Source organism: Eptatretus burgeri, chromosome 12 (assembly GCF_056783735.1).
Source record: "Eptatretus burgeri isolate ZD-2024b chromosome 12, Ebu_testis_v1, whole genome shotgun sequence".
NCBI classification, from domain to species: Eukaryota; Metazoa; Chordata; class Myxini; order Myxiniformes; family Myxinidae; genus Eptatretus; species Eptatretus burgeri.
The window spans coordinates 49,398,433-49,415,365 of NC_140972.1; the positions used below are offsets into that span (position 1 = coordinate 49,398,433).

Here is a 16,933-nt window from a genome sequence, read left to right on the forward strand (position 1 = left end):
TGGCAACTTGAGTTTGTACTTTTTAATTTTAGTATTTTTTTTTTGTGCATATAGTTTCTTGCCATTTCAATGCATTCGCACATTGCATCGCAAAGTGAATATGTCATGTACCTTCTGGTTGTTATGGTATTCAAAAGTTCCAAGAACAATGTTCCTTTTGTATCTTGCGACTTTCCATGGATTTAGTTTGCCGAGAGATCTTTCTTATTTTTGAGAACTACATCGGTACAAGTGTGAGAAATGGCAAGATGTTTTGTGAATGCGTGTGATCGGAACGCAGAAGACATGCTGTTATATCCGAGTCCCAAATTGCACAATACTCCGCATAACACGAGCTGCAGGCATTTTTCATCCACGCTATCTCGTGTCCCTGGTCGGGCTGGATTGTTCAAGCTGGCCATTTTCATTTGAGTCTGGTGATGTCACCGAAGTTTGCACACCTGTTCGTTCATTCTACTGCTAGTTCATTCGTTCTCTCATGGCCCATGTCGATGCTCGGGCAATATTTGCAATCTTCCTGTAAAGTGAACGAAGGAACTCCAAACATCTTGTTGAGACAACTGGCCAACATGTCACACATTGAAATTCTGGGCCTGCATGTTTCATTCCCGATATACATTTTCTGAAAACCGAGTCTGCCATTAGTTTCGGAAGTCAAGATTGCCAGGAGGAAATTTCTAATTCCGAGATGAGGGATAAACTAAAACTTCAATCTTTCTTCGCTGACTCAAAATCCCAACTCGTGGCATGTTCCTGCCCCTTTGCATGTGCTTTCCTCTTGAATGCGATGCCCATTTGTTGTTGCTTTGTGAAACTCGTATGCTGATTTGTAATTTACCTTCTAATACACTTGTCTAGGCCAAGAAGTGCAGAGGAAGATGGTCTTGATGCAAGATCGTCACGGCTGCCCGAAAAGCATGCCGAGCCTTCGACTGGCCCTCAGAACCGCTACGGGCCTCCCACTTACCCAAAACCGGCCATCTTGCAAAAGCCAGCTATCTCGGGTACCTTAAACACATGACGCTACCTGCCATGCCTGTGGCAAAGGGTCAGAGCCAGTCGTCGGTCGACTATCATTGTCAAACTTTGCATTTAATATTCTGTGCTAGGGGGTGATATCTCTTCTTTTTCTTTCCATGTGGAACTTTTTTTGCAAGTCTCATTTAAATAACATCAATGTCTTGTGGTTGAGCTTTTGTTATTAAGCATTAAATAATTGTTTCCATGATTGCCAAAGCGAATTATGATTTACAATTATTATGAACTGCGTTTGGGTTTTTCTTTCCCTCTTCCTTCCACTTCCCCTTCACTGCCCTCCCCTCCACCCCCAAGGTGGCCCTTGTCCTTTTGAATTCACATTAAATCAATTTTCCACTAAAGTGTCGTAATAGCAGCACATAATTAAGCAGTAGTGTTTTGAGATACTTTATTGGCCTTGAGGGTGGGTAAAGTTTTGTTAACAATGCAGTTTGTTTTATCCTTCTTTACCAGCACCAGCACCACCCTTGCAACCTAAACCAGAGCTCCCTGCAGCAGCAAGTAAGCCTTTACTACGGAATGTGGTTAGGGACGATATCACCAGGCCTGCTCAACCACCCATCAACGGAGCTGGCCCTTTGGCCTACAAGCCGAACCCCACACCTTTTGGCAACAGGTTTGTCAATTGTTTCAAAGGCATGTACGTTCTCAGTTTTACATTTGTTGTGACTCATCCAAATGACCTGTTTTACCCAAAGATCATTTGGATTATGTTCCTGTGCCGTTATTATAATTATTATTTTTAATGTATATGGATGGAATTCCTTTGCATTAATTTGATATGATATGGTAGTTTGAATCCGAAGCAGTAGCTTGGTGTGTGTGTGTGTGTGTGTGTGTGTGTGTGTGTGTGTGTGTGTGTGTGTGTGTGTGTGTGTCTGTCTTGGCTGAAACACACACACACACACACACACACACACACACACACACAGTCATGAACCTCCTTGTTCAAGAGGTTTGAATAAATGTTGTTTGTAATACCTGTTAATTGCTTGGTGGTGGCTTAATGGTCATGGTGGTTGACTTGGGATCTTAAGCTCTTGAGTTCAAACCCAGCAATGGCAGAATAACACCAGGTGGGTTGACTCGGCCTGTCATCCTTCTGAAGTTGGCAAAATGAGTACCAGCTTTCTGGGAAAAGTGAGCCAGTTTAAGTGTCCTGTGTCAGGGTGGTGACCCATCCATGGTTGTGCCCTCTCGCCTGCCTTGGCGGCCTTATGCTCCTGAAGAGGATCATCCATCATCCATTAAATACCTGTTTCTTGCAGATTCACAACAACGGGTGCAAAGCCTTTCCAGAAGAAATTTGACAGTCCCAAGTTCAACCACAACCTTCCGGAAGATGGAAACGGCAAGGAGCCGAGTACTGGGCACACCTATTCCCTGGATCCTGTAAACGGCTCATCCATCGTTCCACGGCAACAGGAGTTTGCCCGGTCTAGTTATCAAACTGACAATCTAACAGTCGCACCAAAAGCCATTCCTGTCAGGTTAGTCTTGATGGTCCTGGTTCTTGAAAAGTACCTCAAGAGATGTTTGCAGTGAAATTTTGATTGTGCTTTTCATAGTTGTTCGTTATTGGAAGAAAAATTATGGAAGTGTACAAGAGATGCGCACACAAGAGTCACATACAAGTAATTGCGATGACCATATTTTTGTGCGAATAGGTCAATGCTTTTTATCTTGAGTTCAAACCCAGCGATGGCAGAATAACACCAGGACATATTGGATGTACTTTTACCTTGATTACAAAGGCGTTAGAAAACTATAAAAGAGGAAACTTCAACACAATATTTAGGAGACCGGCATTACGGGCTAGTGCTTGGAGGAGTAACTCCACTCAGGTCAGTCCAGTGTGGGCTTTTAAATAAATCGAGGTTTTTACCTTCTCAGTTACTTGTGATTCTTCAATCATGGTCATATCTCTGAGCCTTGTGTAAGCAAAGCCTTGGTAGTGTGTTTAAAATGTTCCATTGGCTTCTTTCACCCATTCGCTTTATCCTTGGAATCATTGTTTCTGGAAGATGAATGTCTGCCTGGTGGATCATGCTCCTGGGGGAATCGTTTGATGGATCAAATTTGTGTAGATTGCTGAAACCTTTGAATGATATACAGCCCCCAAACGTGTACTGATCCCCTGACGTGCTCCGTCCATACGACACTGTTGTTCTTCTCGAGCCATCGAAAAAAAAAAAAAACTGTTCCTGCCGAACAATTCAGAGTCGGATTAATGTATAAAAAAGCTCGTCTCTCCAACTTCACTGATCCCACAGTTTGTGTTCCGATGCTCATGTCAAGGTTTTTTTTATTATTACATTTCCTCTTCCCTGCAGTGGTTTTTGAACTCCAGATCCATAGAGACCACTTTTTATTCGCACGTCTCTTGTTGTTTCTGAGAATATTTGCACCTATATGAGGGTTCACACCAATGTTTTAGCAACGAGGCACACCCTGAGATGCATAACATCACAGTTGGAAAGTTTCCACGATTCTAGATCCAGTGTTTCTTTTGGAGCCAAAACGAGTTTCACGCCATGACTTCCTGTACATCTCAAAGCTTCTTATGCTAGTGTGTCACTTTCTGGTTTCGGTGGATGACTTGTCATGGTGCAAACTATCAACGGGTGACTATGCTCCAGGGTAGTTCATTTTAATTTGATAGAAGTGACATTGTTTAGTATTCGATTTCTCCCCCCCACCCCCAACCCCCAAAATGTTTGTTTCATCATTTATCCTTTCGCACATACTTGTGAATGTGAATTGCATGCATATTCATCCGTGTCCACTTTGTAAATCTTATCGGCGGCACTCTCATCTTTTGGGGTCGGTGTTTGCAGGCAGCATACAGATTATGTGTAAGAGGTACATGCCCATCTTGGAATGATCCAGTAAATTGCTCCTCTCTGACTGACTATCGGTGTTGCCAGATTGCTTTGCCGCACCGCGACGTGAAATTGCCGCTGATTGCGATTTGAGAAAATTGTGCACATCTGAATGACAATGGCCGTGCAGCCTTTCTAAACGTCCTATTCTCGAGACAAGACCACCGACGGTGAATTCTCCCACTGTTGGTGCTGCTTTTATCCAGCTCGAGCGTGTTGGAAGATGAGAGCCACACGGTGTTGGCCACGGCGAGGGGCGTGTTTGACGGTCACGGTGGAGTCCTCAGTTCTGTGGAGACCGGCGTGAGCATAATCATTCCAAAAGGAGCCATAGCAGATGGGACAGAGCAGGAGATATACTTCAAGGTTTGCAAGGACAACAGCATCTTGCCTCCGCTTGACAAGGAAAAAGGTGAAGGAGTTGCCTGGATGTTTAAAGGTGGAAAGTTTGAAGTCTTTAAACTTTACTATTCTGTTTGTGAAGGCGATTATTGTGAAGGCGAAAGATATTGATCCAATGTCATGATTATGAACAAGTAAATGAGTTTTTAACTGTGGTTATTTATTTATTCCTGGTCAAATTTAAAGTTCCAAATGCAACACCTGGTGACGGTATCCGAGCACCACTTTGCATAACAAACACCTAATTTGTCTGTTGTTTTGTTTTTTTGGGGGTTTTTTATTTTCTTTTTTTTGTGGTAAACGTTCCATCTCTCGGCCTAACCTTCTTGTTGCAGGTGAGACTCTTCTGAGCCCATTGGTCATGTGTGGTCCACACGGTCTGAAGTTCCAGAAGCCTGTGGAGCTGCGTCTACCACACTGTAAGCCCCGATAGCTGTGCCTCATTCATATCCGTTGGTTTTTCTCTGCAAGCTATTGATGTGGTTCGATCGGTCGAACGAAACATTACTGCACCTTTTTACAATTGCCGTTAGATATACGCGTCCCATGTCGTGTCCCAAACTGACCGTTTTGTCGTCGCTGATATCGTTGGTTGCCTCGGCATCGCATTAACGTTCGAAGTATTGCCGAGTCGTGGTATGAGGAACGCGAATTGCTTTGTTCCAAATGGAAGTTTTTGGGTGACAATTTTGACGAATCGATTTTAACTCTTCACTGTTCATTATCTCGAGTATAAGAGAGCCATTTGTGTCTGCGTGTCGCCATTTTTCTCAGATGGCTGAATGAATCTTTGTCAAACTTTCAGGAGTTCATGTTTGAGCACTGCAGAGTGTCTTAGGCCCAATAAAAAAAAAAATATATATATATAAAAAAAATAAAGTGAGATGATTTTTTTTTCATTTTGTAATCTCTATAAGTAGCTTTGTGAAAGGTATTTTTAAATGATCCCTGACCCCATTCCTTTGTGGGTGTAGGCAAGTTTTAGGCCCCCACAAAAAATAGACCAGGTAACCCTGGGTACCCCTGTTCGTACAGTACAATACAGAGTTAAAAATTCTCAAATTTCCTTGAGCCATAGTGGATGAATTGGAAGAAACGGAGATGTATTTGATTCCTTTGGGGAATGATTTGACAGTTTCACACACCCCTCAACAGTCGGGGTTCCATTTTTATTTGTGTGGTGTGGCAGTTGGGGGAGAGGGAGTGGAGGTGGGCGAGGGGGAACTTCTTGGTATAAATAATTATTGATACAACGACCAGTTTGTGAAATATCTTTTCGTGGTAACATTCTACTCTGATAGGCCAAAGGGAAATATTGTCATAACATAAAGCAGATCACAAGTGCTGAGTCTGGCTTGAATGAGAGGGTTTAAAATGCATTATTGTGAAGGGTAAGGGCTTATGACTACCCCCCCAACCCCCTCCTCCCCCAGTGTGGAGAGATTACTGCTGCAATGTAATATCACCACTAACTCTTAGGTTGGACCTCCCATGATTGGCTCGTTTTATGCATTTTCCTTGCAATGAGGTTCAAGACTTTGCTAACGCTTTGTTCGTATCACTTATGACGCTTGTATTTGCTGCATGGTGCTTCACTGAAGATGCTTGCTGGCTTTTGCGAAGATCACATAAGAGCCTTTGTGGTCCATCTGAGTAAATGGCATGTCAAGTTGAATTCAGAGAGGAACGTTGAAGACGTTGAGTTATTGATGAATGCCGAGCACATTGTCCCGTTGTCAAGGCTTGCTCGAAGCTACTTGATGCAGTTGATTTGCAAAAGCATTCTCCGATCAATAACAAAGGAATTGCTTAATGGCTGTCTTGGTACTCCATTGGATTAAACTTTTCAGCCTGCCCAGTCAGTCTGATTAGAGCATGGTTGTAGATGGAAACGAGTGACACGAGTCGAGGAAACTGGTGCAGTGGGCCATGTGGTGCATTGGGGGAAAGCCCGAAAGCAGCCGATCTTGGCTGCCACTTGCATTGTAATGTCGCAAGTGACAATGTGTTCGCACTTCTGATTGGCCAATAATATTTGCAATATGGGCAGTCCAAATACACCCCAGCTTCTCCGACTTCATTATCGGTGTCCTGGTTGACGTCTGCGCTGTAAAGCGTGGCCGAGCATTTTTGATTACCGCAATGGAGTTTGACATGTTTTGCTACTTTTTCGATGTCGGAGTGGTGTGACGAAGTGACGTGTCTGTTGCATGTTAAATGGGACTAAGGAGATATACTTTGGAGCTGTTGATGTTTAGAAAATCTTCGCTAGCTCTGTGCTTCAAAGGAAACTATTAACGTGTTCCTTGAAATTTTCTGCAGGTGAGCCCAGTAACTGGCAGAAGGCCGGCGATCCAAACCACAAGGGATCGAACTGCGTATCTGTCCTTATCGATCATTTTTGAGCGTGGCCACCGGTACGCGTGGGTTACTGAAAAGGTCGCGCATCTTGCGTGTGTCAAAGGTGCCAAACGTGAACTCGTTTTTCTGCACACCACCCAACTGCCTTTACATCGCACATCCACGCGTGCGAAACATCCTGCGGTCGTGCGCTGGTCTTAATTGTGAGGAATTCCCGACATGGAAAATTTGGGATTGCTGTGAGAGGGAGGGGTGGTGGGGTCAATAGGGTAGTGGGGTCGTCGTGGTGGGAGGGAGTGAGAGACGGTATCCTTATCTTGTAATAAGTGATAAAAAGATCATCACTTTTCTACTTATCTGTTAAGCTCGATCTGAACCGGTGTACATACAATAGACGTGTTGATTATTTGGGTCTGCAGGACACTGATTTGCCTCGTGGCCTACAAGCCAATGAAAGTAGAGTCGTCGTGCATGGCGGTGCCTTGCACACCACATTGTTCGTTTTTTGGCCGTCTCGTTATTGTCTGTTGCGTTTTCAAACGGGGTGCTGGTTTGTGTGTTCTGGTTGTTTTGGGGGAAATTGGAGACATTGCAATCCTTGACGATTTTTTGTAACTAAGAGAATTGTTTGCCAGTGCTGTTTTATGCAATACTTCCTTCCCCACGTCTATTTTTTGAGATTTTTTGGGTGTACGATGATGCAGAGTGTATAGTTTGGTAAAATTGGAAAATTTTTGAAATGCCATTCCACATTTTTATACACCTTTAATGACATAAGAAGTTTTGCGCTTCCTTAATGACCTTTCCTCGGTGGAGATCAGAGTAGTTCTTACTAATATTTTTGCCTTTTTTTTTTTTTTTTAGCATTGTGCTATTTACCAAGTACTGCATTTCAATAAAGGATTGTATAACAACTATCTATGAATGGTCCTTTTGGTTTCTCTCGTTGACTAGTTATTTGGAGGCCTGTGCTCTTTACAGAACGTACCACGAGTGGAATTTTTTTTTCAAGGCTAGAACCAATCCTGGAAGGATCGACACTCTTTGGCAGAATACTCAACTGGAGGCAAATTGGGCAGGAATTAATTTGTTCAGCATGCCTGCGATAACTTGCTGACTCTTCACGAAAGACGCCATGGGATCTGCGACGCATACCAGCGACCAGACCTCAAGATCAATTTCCATCTGATGGACGATGCATACTTTTATACCTCACCCTACCTGCAAAACTCCAGGGTGGGGGTTTATAGCTGTTGGATTCAAACGGCTCCTCGGGTTCAAACCAAAGCTAGACAGCCTAGAGTCTACTTTGAAAGCATCTATGTGATTCTGCCATCTCCTATAACTGATGACACAAGCTCGGTGTCCGTTATCCAAATTTACTCTGGTTTAGGGTTTAGGGATGGGGTTGAGGCAGAATTGGTGATAAATTATTTGTACTGTATTTGATTTTTATATATTTATATATATGTTAATGCTGTAAAATAACATTTGAACACATTTACCTTTGGACAGAGTAAATAATTGATAATAAGCTGTGAGAGCCAATTACTGTTTCAAAATGACTTCACCTCTGCTAAACCTTCCGTATGCTAAATGAGCGAACATGGCTTTGGTTGAAAAAGGTAACCATGTTACCTGCGGACAAGGTTCGTATGTACAATTCGAACCATTTATTTGCAATTAATTTTTATTGGATTAAAGTCGGTGGAGAAACCTGAAAGTTAACTTTTGGACGCTTTAGTTTTTCAGGTGTGTAAGATCTTTCCTTGGTGGACCGTCAGTCAAAGCTCTTGTGGAGTAGTCGAGGATCAAGTCCACATTAAAAAAACCAAAAATCGATCTCATCCTTGGGGGATTTCACTTTTCGAGGTTTGTATTACTAACGAAGTGTGATGTAAACAAAGTTTATAACACGAGTCCTGTAAAGCTGCGAACAAAGCGCTACCGGTAGCGGTGGGTTAAAGGGACTCTCCAAAGTCTAAAGGCTCAAGTAATCTTCATCGCAGGTGCAGTCGATCTGTACTCGATTTTTCATGCCGTGGACATGGTTTGCTCAGATATGTAAATCGAATCCAGGGGAGAGGTACGGAGTGGAGATCGGGAGTCGTATCCCGGAGATTGGATGGAAGGTTATACGGCAGAGGGGGATGCAGAGGGAGGGACATGTAGGAAGTTGGGAGGTGCTTAATGGTCATACCGGTGATGAATCGCATGATGCCGCTCCGGGCGTCAGAGCCCGTCATGATGTGCGGACCCTTTGCTCGGTTGAGTATCAGTGGCGCGGACTGACCCTGGACTGAGAGCGAGCGGGGGTTGCGGGGTCGCGGCATGCCCCAGGCCGGGCCGTGCCCACCGCCCGCAGCTCGCCCCGGCTCCGCGAGCATCGGGTGCGTGCGAGAACAACGAGCTCGGGCTCGGCTCATGCTCTTCTTGGGCATCACGCAGATGCTGTTGGGTTCGCTTATCGTGGCCGTGAGCTTCGCAGCACTAGCTCTCACCACCTCTGCGCGGATCCGCCACTCATGCCCATTCTGGGCTGGATTCTCGGTACGTCCCGCGCTTCGTCCGCGCTCGAATCCCGAGCCGTGCTCTTTCACTCTTTGAGCTGCAAATGCGGTGGTCTGGGGAGGGTTCTTAAGGTTTTTGGTTTGTGATGGGGAGTGGCTAAGATGAGGGTTGTTTTTACTTGATGCGCTGTGTATTGCATACCGTCTGCTTGCGGTACGCCGGTACTTAACCAGTACTCTGCTGTTGTAACTCCTACCACCACCACCACCCGGTTCATACATTCTCCTTACCCTATCCCCATCTACCGGTTCAGTCGTCCCCCCCCTCCCCCCCATGATGCCATCCCCACCCACCCTCTCTACCACACGATTACCTCTGTCTACCCATGTCCTGATAACCCCTACCTCCCTGTCCACCTGTCTCTTCCTCTCTCAGTTCACCCATCTCTCCATCAACCACCCCTTCCCCCTCTCTCTTGGTCGACCCACCTCTTCTCTCCCCTGGTGCACCCGTCGCTTCCACTCCACCAATCGCATCCTTACTCCCGCCCTCCCCGTCCACCCGTCCACCTGTCTCTTCAACATGGATCACTTCTAGGGATCTTTGACGTATGAGGAAGAGGTCATGTGGATGTGGCCCCTCATGCCTGGAACATAATCAACACTACATTAACTTATTAATATATCCGTTTGTCTACTTTTCCCAAGTCAATAATAAGAAAAGTGTGGAAATTAATTCCCATCCTTATTAAGGAGGGGTTCTTTAATATGTCTACTTTAACATTACTGGATGAGGGGAAGGGGGGGGGAGGGGAGCAATGGGACAGGGACACCATGAGCATGTTTGTATGTCATCTGCAGTATTTATTACTTGGTCATTACAACCAAGGATTTGTTCCGTGTCTTCTTCCAAAAAGCGGGTTGAACGCGTATCGAGCGGTAAACCCGGTCCACCTTGGCCGCCCCGAGCCGGCCCGCGCACCAAAGCGACGCCTACCATGCCAGGATGACCCGTTCACCTGATTTTTATCTAACAAGAGCGAGAATTGCTTCGCAATATATGTCCACTCCCGATGTGATATTTTTAAGTCCAAAAAGGGCAAAACTCTGTGAAAAATTGACGAAACCCTGAAACTCGAACTTGTTCTTTAACTTGTCATAACAAAGCCATGAACCAAGTTTCAGGATGAATATGTTAAAGGGTCTGGGGAAAAACAAGTCTTAAAAACCACAGATGGGATGGACGGATGGATGGACAGACATACAGATGGAGAGCAAATGCAAAGTTTCCTTTGGTGAAACCTGTGTGGGACTAAACACCATATGTATGATTAATGTGCCATCTCAACTGGTTGGAGAGTTTGCCTCTCCAAGTCCAGTCTAAATAATCCGTTTATTTGTTCGTCCCCTCCGTTTTCACCGGAGTGGACTATAGATTTGCTCTCCATCTGTCTGTCCGTCCATCCCACCTGTGTTGTTTTTTTTTTTTTCCATGCCCTTTAACATAATCAACTGAAACTTGGTTCAGTACATGACTTTATTATAAGTTACAGAACAAGTTTGGGTTTCAGGAATTTTTCAGTGATGCCCTTTTGCACTTAGAAAATATCACATCAGTAAGGGACATGTATTGCAAAGCAATTCTCGCTCTTGTTAATTTAATCCTTGTGGCATTTCCTGTCAACTCACGTTGGGAAGAAAGGTAAGTGTTCACGTCACTTGCGGGGTCTTGAGTGACTGACACACCTGTCCCCTTTTTTGTCCAGTCCGTTCAATGTGAAACAGAGCGATTGACTACGAGCGCTGGCTGCCGCAGCACGTAGAGTAATCCCACTAACACGATATTCACACCATTTCCAGGAGCTTTCCTTCAGAGTCCATGGGTCGATTAGTAACTGACAGACACGTTTGGTAACGGACTTCCACAGCTGCGAAACGCAACTGGAAAGTCGATTGTTTCATGACAATATCACATAAATGCCATTTTGCTTAAAATATTAGAAGTACGTTGGGAAGTGTTTCCCTGCTGGCCTCTTTCTTGGTAAGTTGGGTTAAGATTTCAGTTTGAGGCACGATCTACATATTACGTATGACTATGACTTTGATTCCCCCCCCATCCCTCACATCCCCCCCCAACCCCATTTCCATTTCATTTATCTGCGAAATCTTTCTATTGCATCTTGGTGTCAGACTTGCCTGGTTTAGTCAAAGCCATTTAACTCTTTGCCTTTAGAACTTGAAACATGTGATTGACAATTGTGTGTTTCCTTGCTTCATCTGAACCCACATCATGCAACCACCATGTGGACCACACCACCATAAGAAGAGCTACTTCGGTGGTGGAGTTTCAACAAATACCCATAATTCTGTTGCCTCCACTGGTTGTGCTCTTTCTATTGTCTTCAGATTCTTGCTTCATGGATCTTGTTTCATTTTCTTCCAGCACCGTCTCCATTCGATCCAGGAGAATCTTTCATTCTTCCATGTGTCCACAAGTTGGACACTTAAGGTCAGAGGGACTTTCAAAAGGTTTCGCTTCGCCATACATCAAGACCGGCTGCTTTTGAGACTGTTAGAGCTGTGGTGTGTGTCGGACCCGGATTTTTGTAATTTGTTTTGTTTTGACCATCGGTCTCGGTCACACGTCCAACATTGAGTTACTTTGTTGCATCAACATTTGGGATTTGGTGCCGTAAGAGTTTAAAAGTCGATGGGCTTTTCTCAACAAGCCATTCGTATCCTCCCTGCGTCGTCTCTGGGCAAATGACCCAAGGGGGGAGAGCAAGATTAATTGAATGGACCTCATTCCGTATGATTTATCAGCTTGTGTCATGAATCTCCACCGGCTGTGTCTCCACATGGGACTTCTAAGAATACGCTTCAAAGGACAATTAGATGAACTATATCATAGCCAGGCCTCCGGCCGCATCTGCTGTGCACGATATCGTTTCAGATGTTTGAGTCAAATCTTATTCCTTTATTATTTTCTGGTACGTTCTTTGCAATGAAAGATGCAATAACCGCGGTGTTGGTAAGACGTCGAAGAAAAATGGTGACCATTTCTCTGATGGGAAGGTCTTCGCAGGGTGTTCCGCTGTGAAACCAACTGGTCCCTTTGAATTGATTCGACCATATGCCGAAGTGAGAAAAATTCCCATCTGTTGAACCGATCTCCTTGGATTTTTGTTTGCATGATTCCACCAATGGTACAAATCAAATAGGTTTTGCAAATCGAAGTAAACGTCTTGAGCCTTTAACTGACAGCCGGACACATCATGTCTGTGAAAGGGGGAAAAGGCATGAGATGATGTAGCTGTCGTGATGGCTATTATTGCTGCAATGTCCAGGGGGAATTCCTCGGGGGAGACGAAGAGCTCGGATAAAGAACCTCCGCTTGTCTTGTCCCTTCGATACTTGACTGACTGCTTGCTTCGGGCTGGCAGGCCTATGACCATCTTAGATTAAATATCTCTGAATGTGAGATGGCACAAGGGTTGGTGTGTTTTTGGCAAATGCTCCAGTACGTGTCGGCCTCCTCGTTTTTTTAAATTTAATTTTATTTAATTTAATTTAATTTTATTTTATTTTTCATTAAAGTGCCCCACAATCTGAAGCATCGAGAGCTCATTTCCTCAAAGTATAGTTTACTAATGTTGAGAGCCGTGGGGGAAACTGTGCGTGCCCATTTCGAGAACGGGGCATCGTCTTTCCCTCGAGTGCACCGCAAGCTAAAAAGTGCTGATATAGTAAGCACAGTAAATGGTAAAAAGGCAGGTATGAGCTTTACAAGGTTTCCACTGCACTGCACCTGTAAAACTACCTTGGACGTGTTCCACACCCTCCCTTTTAATGCTCGCTCGTGCTGTGGATCTAACAAGATGTTTTAGGCTCTTAAAACCTTTTATATATTTCCTATGCACGAGCTGGAAGAGCATGTGCTCCGTGAGATTATAAATTACTATTATTATCACCGTCGCTCGATCTGAAGCCACCTGGCGAGGCTGCTGAGATGCATGAGACGATGAAGTATTGACTTGGAGCAACGAAAGGGCATTTTGTCCTTACGTTTGGCTTTTAATTTAATACAGATGTGAACCGATGTGTGCTTATGATATTTTACCTGTCGCTGTGTTTACATTTTTATTTTTGTTGCTTTATGTATAATGCCTCTTTCTTTTTCTTTTATTTAATACCCTATTTTTTGGGGTTCCCACCCCCTCCACCTGGGCCGCTTCATTTTTCGGACTTATCCATTACTTCATGTGATTGGTTAATCAACACTGCTGTGTTTATGAATCAAAACGGTTGATCAATGAATTAGCCTCTTTTCTTTTGCATTAAACAAAAAAAAATGGTAATACATCCACTGTCAGACCCCACTATTCGCGGACCCCGTGCATTAGCGGTTGATAAATTGCGACCCTGTGTTTGCATCGGTGGTGAAGCATCGGGTGGTGGAGATTGGATTTGTCTAAAAAGAGGGAAAAATATCCTGGTTGCGAAATAACATTTTGCATCAACATTATTCGTGCCTGTTCCGTCATTTCCAAAGTGAACGTTGAGCTTTTCAAATGCAGTACTGAAGTGGCCACCGTAAACAGAAGACAGGTGAATGCACGAACAGACACCACCGTTCACAATATATATATTAGATTACTTCCCTTCCAAAGAACTTCAACACAGAGAGAGACCATTCAGCCCATCAAGCCTGCACAATGGTTTCCAAATTATGATGGTGTTTTGTTTTCAGAGTTAAGGCTTGTGGAAAAGCGAGGACGCAACATGACAAAAGGAACAAAAGGACAAAAGGAAAAGGACAAAAGAGAGGGTGGTGGGGGACACCAACAGCAGAGTTGAAAGACAAAATAGAGGTAGACTTGGACAAACAATGGGGTGGACAGCATTGATACAGAAAATCTTTTCCCTACTCCCCCACTCCCTTCTCTTCCCCCTCTCCCTGCCCCCCACTCCTCTCTCCTCCCCTCCCCCTCTTTCTTCATCTCTCTTGAGATGTCTGTGCTCTATCCTTTTGAGCAGACACTAACTTTTAACGATTTACGTCATCGGGTCCACCAATATTAAATTTATGCTCATTTTGGACCTCTCTGGAATTTATTATTAAACGTTATTTTAAAGTCACAATGCTAAATGTAGGGTTTTGTTTAAATGATTAACACTGTGTTCTTTGTTCATAGACTTTCGGTAAAAGGCTACTTTTATTAAAGCTGACACGGTTTGTTCATTTTTGTGATAATTCTCATACTCTGTCACAGTGTCAGTGCCGTTGCAGCAGCTTCTTGAGAAAGGGTTATTCTGCGAAGTTTGCCATTGCCTTCCCAGCAGGAGTTCAGGCAAAAATTTGTAATTTGTTCAGCTTGCTGCCAAAAGCTCGCCCACTCTTCGGAAATAGTTTTTAATGTCGACCGACTAATGTCTGTGAAAGGGATGCCCAGTTCAATGTCCATCAGAAGGACGGCACACACACTGATGATTCACCCAGTCTGTAAAACACTGGGAATGACAGTTTATAGCTGGACCGAGATTCAAACTAGGCTAGATAGTTTTGAGGCGAGTGTGCGAACCTCAAGGCCATCCTGTCATCCCAGGTCATATCTTAACGCACTGGTAATAAGCAAATTGCTATTCTATGTTTAATTTATGTTTAAAATGCATCTCGTTTGGTATTATGCATTTCTTCTGGTTGAATGCTGAGCTTTGCCTGCATGTTGAGATTTTCAAGTGCAGCACGGGAAACAGCCACCGGAAACGGGAGACAGCTGAACATGCGAACATGCAAACCGATTGGCAGACACCACACTTCACACACATTATGAGCGGGTTTTTTTGTTTTCAATCATATGTTGACTGTCTTTGACAGTTGCATGTGGTACGTGCTTTGGAGCCTTGATGGTATGCATTTCTGTCCGCTATCGCTGATGATTTACCAATAAGCGATGAAACCATTCTGGCAGCTGAGAGGGTGTGTTGCATTGGGATTCTCATGTGTGAATGTCTTCATAGCTGTGAAGGAACTCTGGGAAGGGTTTGAAACAGTAAAAGGGCTTACCTTGGATAGCCTTTCATGGTTGCTTTATGCAGCTTCTTCGCCGAGAAGAGCATTGGAGGAGTCCGTTTATTTATATAATCATAGACACCTGGATTTAGTTGATTAGGTGAGTACTAATTGGTTATTCCCTCCATTCACAGGTGAGATGTGAGTGGGTCTTTGTTTATTTATATATATATATATATATATATATATATATATATATATATATATATATATATATATACATACATACATACATACATACATACATACATACATACATATATACACGAGGTCCGTCTAAAAAGTAACGGGACTGAGCCTGCTGTGTGCTCCACTTACACAACTTGAATGAACTTACACAACTTGCATCAGTCTTTCACAACATTCCAGCAATATATGTGATTGGTGATTGTTGACTGCGCTCATTGTGTGATTTTTTTTACAGGTCGTGCTTTACACATTGTCTAGTCTGAGTCATCGCACTATGAGTCGTGAGCAGAGAGTCAATCTGAAGTTTCTTGCCAAACTTGGCAAAACATCATCTGAATCCTTCGCAATGCTGCAGCAAGTCTACGGGAAGAAACGATGTCACGTACACGTGCATTTGAAAGGCACAAGAGGTTCAAAGAGGGATGGAAGGAGGTTGAAGATGATCCACGGTCTGGAAGACCTTCAACGAGCAGAACGGCGGACAACATTGAGCGTGTGAAGCAGATGGTGCATGCAGATTGTCAAATCACGGTGCGGATGATTGCTGAGGAACTTTCCATCAACAAGGACACTGTCTGGAGCATCATCACTAAAAATCTCAAAATGCGCAAGGTGTGTGCAAAGACTGTCCCCAAACTGTTGTCCGAGGACCAGAAACTCCAAAGAGTCACTGTCTGTCAAGACATTATCGAGCGCCTCGAGGACTATCCAGACCTGCTCGGGAGAGTCAATACTGGCGATGAATTGTGGATAATCGAATACGATCCTGAGACGATACGGCAGAGTCATCAGTGGAAAAGTCCGGCATCACCAAGACCAAAGAAAGCAAGGATGTCGACGTCGAAGGTCAAGGTGGTGCTCATAGCGTTTTTTGACATCAAGGGCATCGCCACTTTGAATTTCGACTCCAGGGTCAAACAGTGACTCAATACATGTACAAGGAGATCCTCCGGGGCCTCATGAGATCAGTCCGGGACATGAGGAGGGATCTGTGGGAGAACAACGCCTGGGTGCTCCACCATGACAATGCCAATGCTCAGTGCCCTGAGCATCCGACAGTTCCTGGCGGAGAGGAACGTGCCAACTCTGGAGCAACTCCCGTATTCCCCAGACTTGGCCCCTTGTGATTTTTTTCTATTCCCCAAGCTCAAAGGGGTGATCAAGGGGACCCAATTTCCTGATGTGGAGGCCATCAAAAGGGGTGTGAGGACGAAGCTCCGGAGGATTCCAGAAGAAGCCTTCCAGGGGTGCATCGAAGCATGGAAGACGAGCATGGACAAGTGTGTGAGACTGGAGGGACACTATTTTGAAGGGGACAAGCTGTGATTTCAATATATTTTTTTGGAATAAAATTTGTGAAGTCGGTCCCGTTACTTTTAAGATGGACCTCATGTATGCACGTGTGTATTTGTATATTTGTATTGTGGGCTGGGGTTCGGTGGTGATAAACGACCACCAGGTGGAGCACTAGAGTCGTC

At 44.3% G+C, this 16,933-nt stretch overlaps 2 protein-coding genes across 14 annotated transcripts in view; both read left to right on the forward strand.

Moving 5' to 3' along the window:
- Window positions 1-7,602, forward strand: part of TJP1 (tight junction protein 1) — a 141,394-nt gene extending 133,792 nt beyond the window's left edge. For all 4 annotated transcript variants that reach the window (XM_085850463.1, XM_085850462.1, XM_085850461.1 and 1 more), the window contains 6 exons: window positions 859-1,004; window positions 1,492-1,654; window positions 2,307-2,528; window positions 4,127-4,332; window positions 4,658-4,741; window positions 6,645-7,602. In XM_085850463.1, coding sequence (XP_085706589.1) covers window positions 859-1,004; window positions 1,492-1,654; window positions 2,307-2,528; window positions 4,127-4,332; window positions 4,658-4,741; window positions 6,645-6,727 — 904 coding nt within the window. In that variant the 3' untranslated portion in view covers window positions 6,728-7,602. The remainder of the gene's footprint in view (window positions 1-858; window positions 1,005-1,491; window positions 1,655-2,306; window positions 2,529-4,126; window positions 4,333-4,657; window positions 4,742-6,644) is intronic.
- Window positions 7,603-8,844: 1,242 nt separating this feature from the next.
- LOC147015582 (uncharacterized) overlaps window positions 8,845-16,933 on the forward strand; it is a 348,908-nt gene continuing 340,819 nt past the window's right edge. For 3 of the 10 annotated variants that reach the window (XM_085850465.1, XM_085850474.1, XM_085850468.1), the window contains exon 1: window positions 8,851-9,233. In XM_085850465.1, the coding sequence (XP_085706591.1) occupies window positions 9,015-9,233 (219 nt within the window). In that variant the 5' untranslated portion in view covers window positions 8,851-9,014. Of the gene's footprint in view, window positions 9,234-16,933 lie in introns of all 10 variants that reach the window. The other 7 variants (XM_085850471.1, XM_085850475.1, XM_085850470.1 and 4 more) reach the window with 6 other exon arrangements.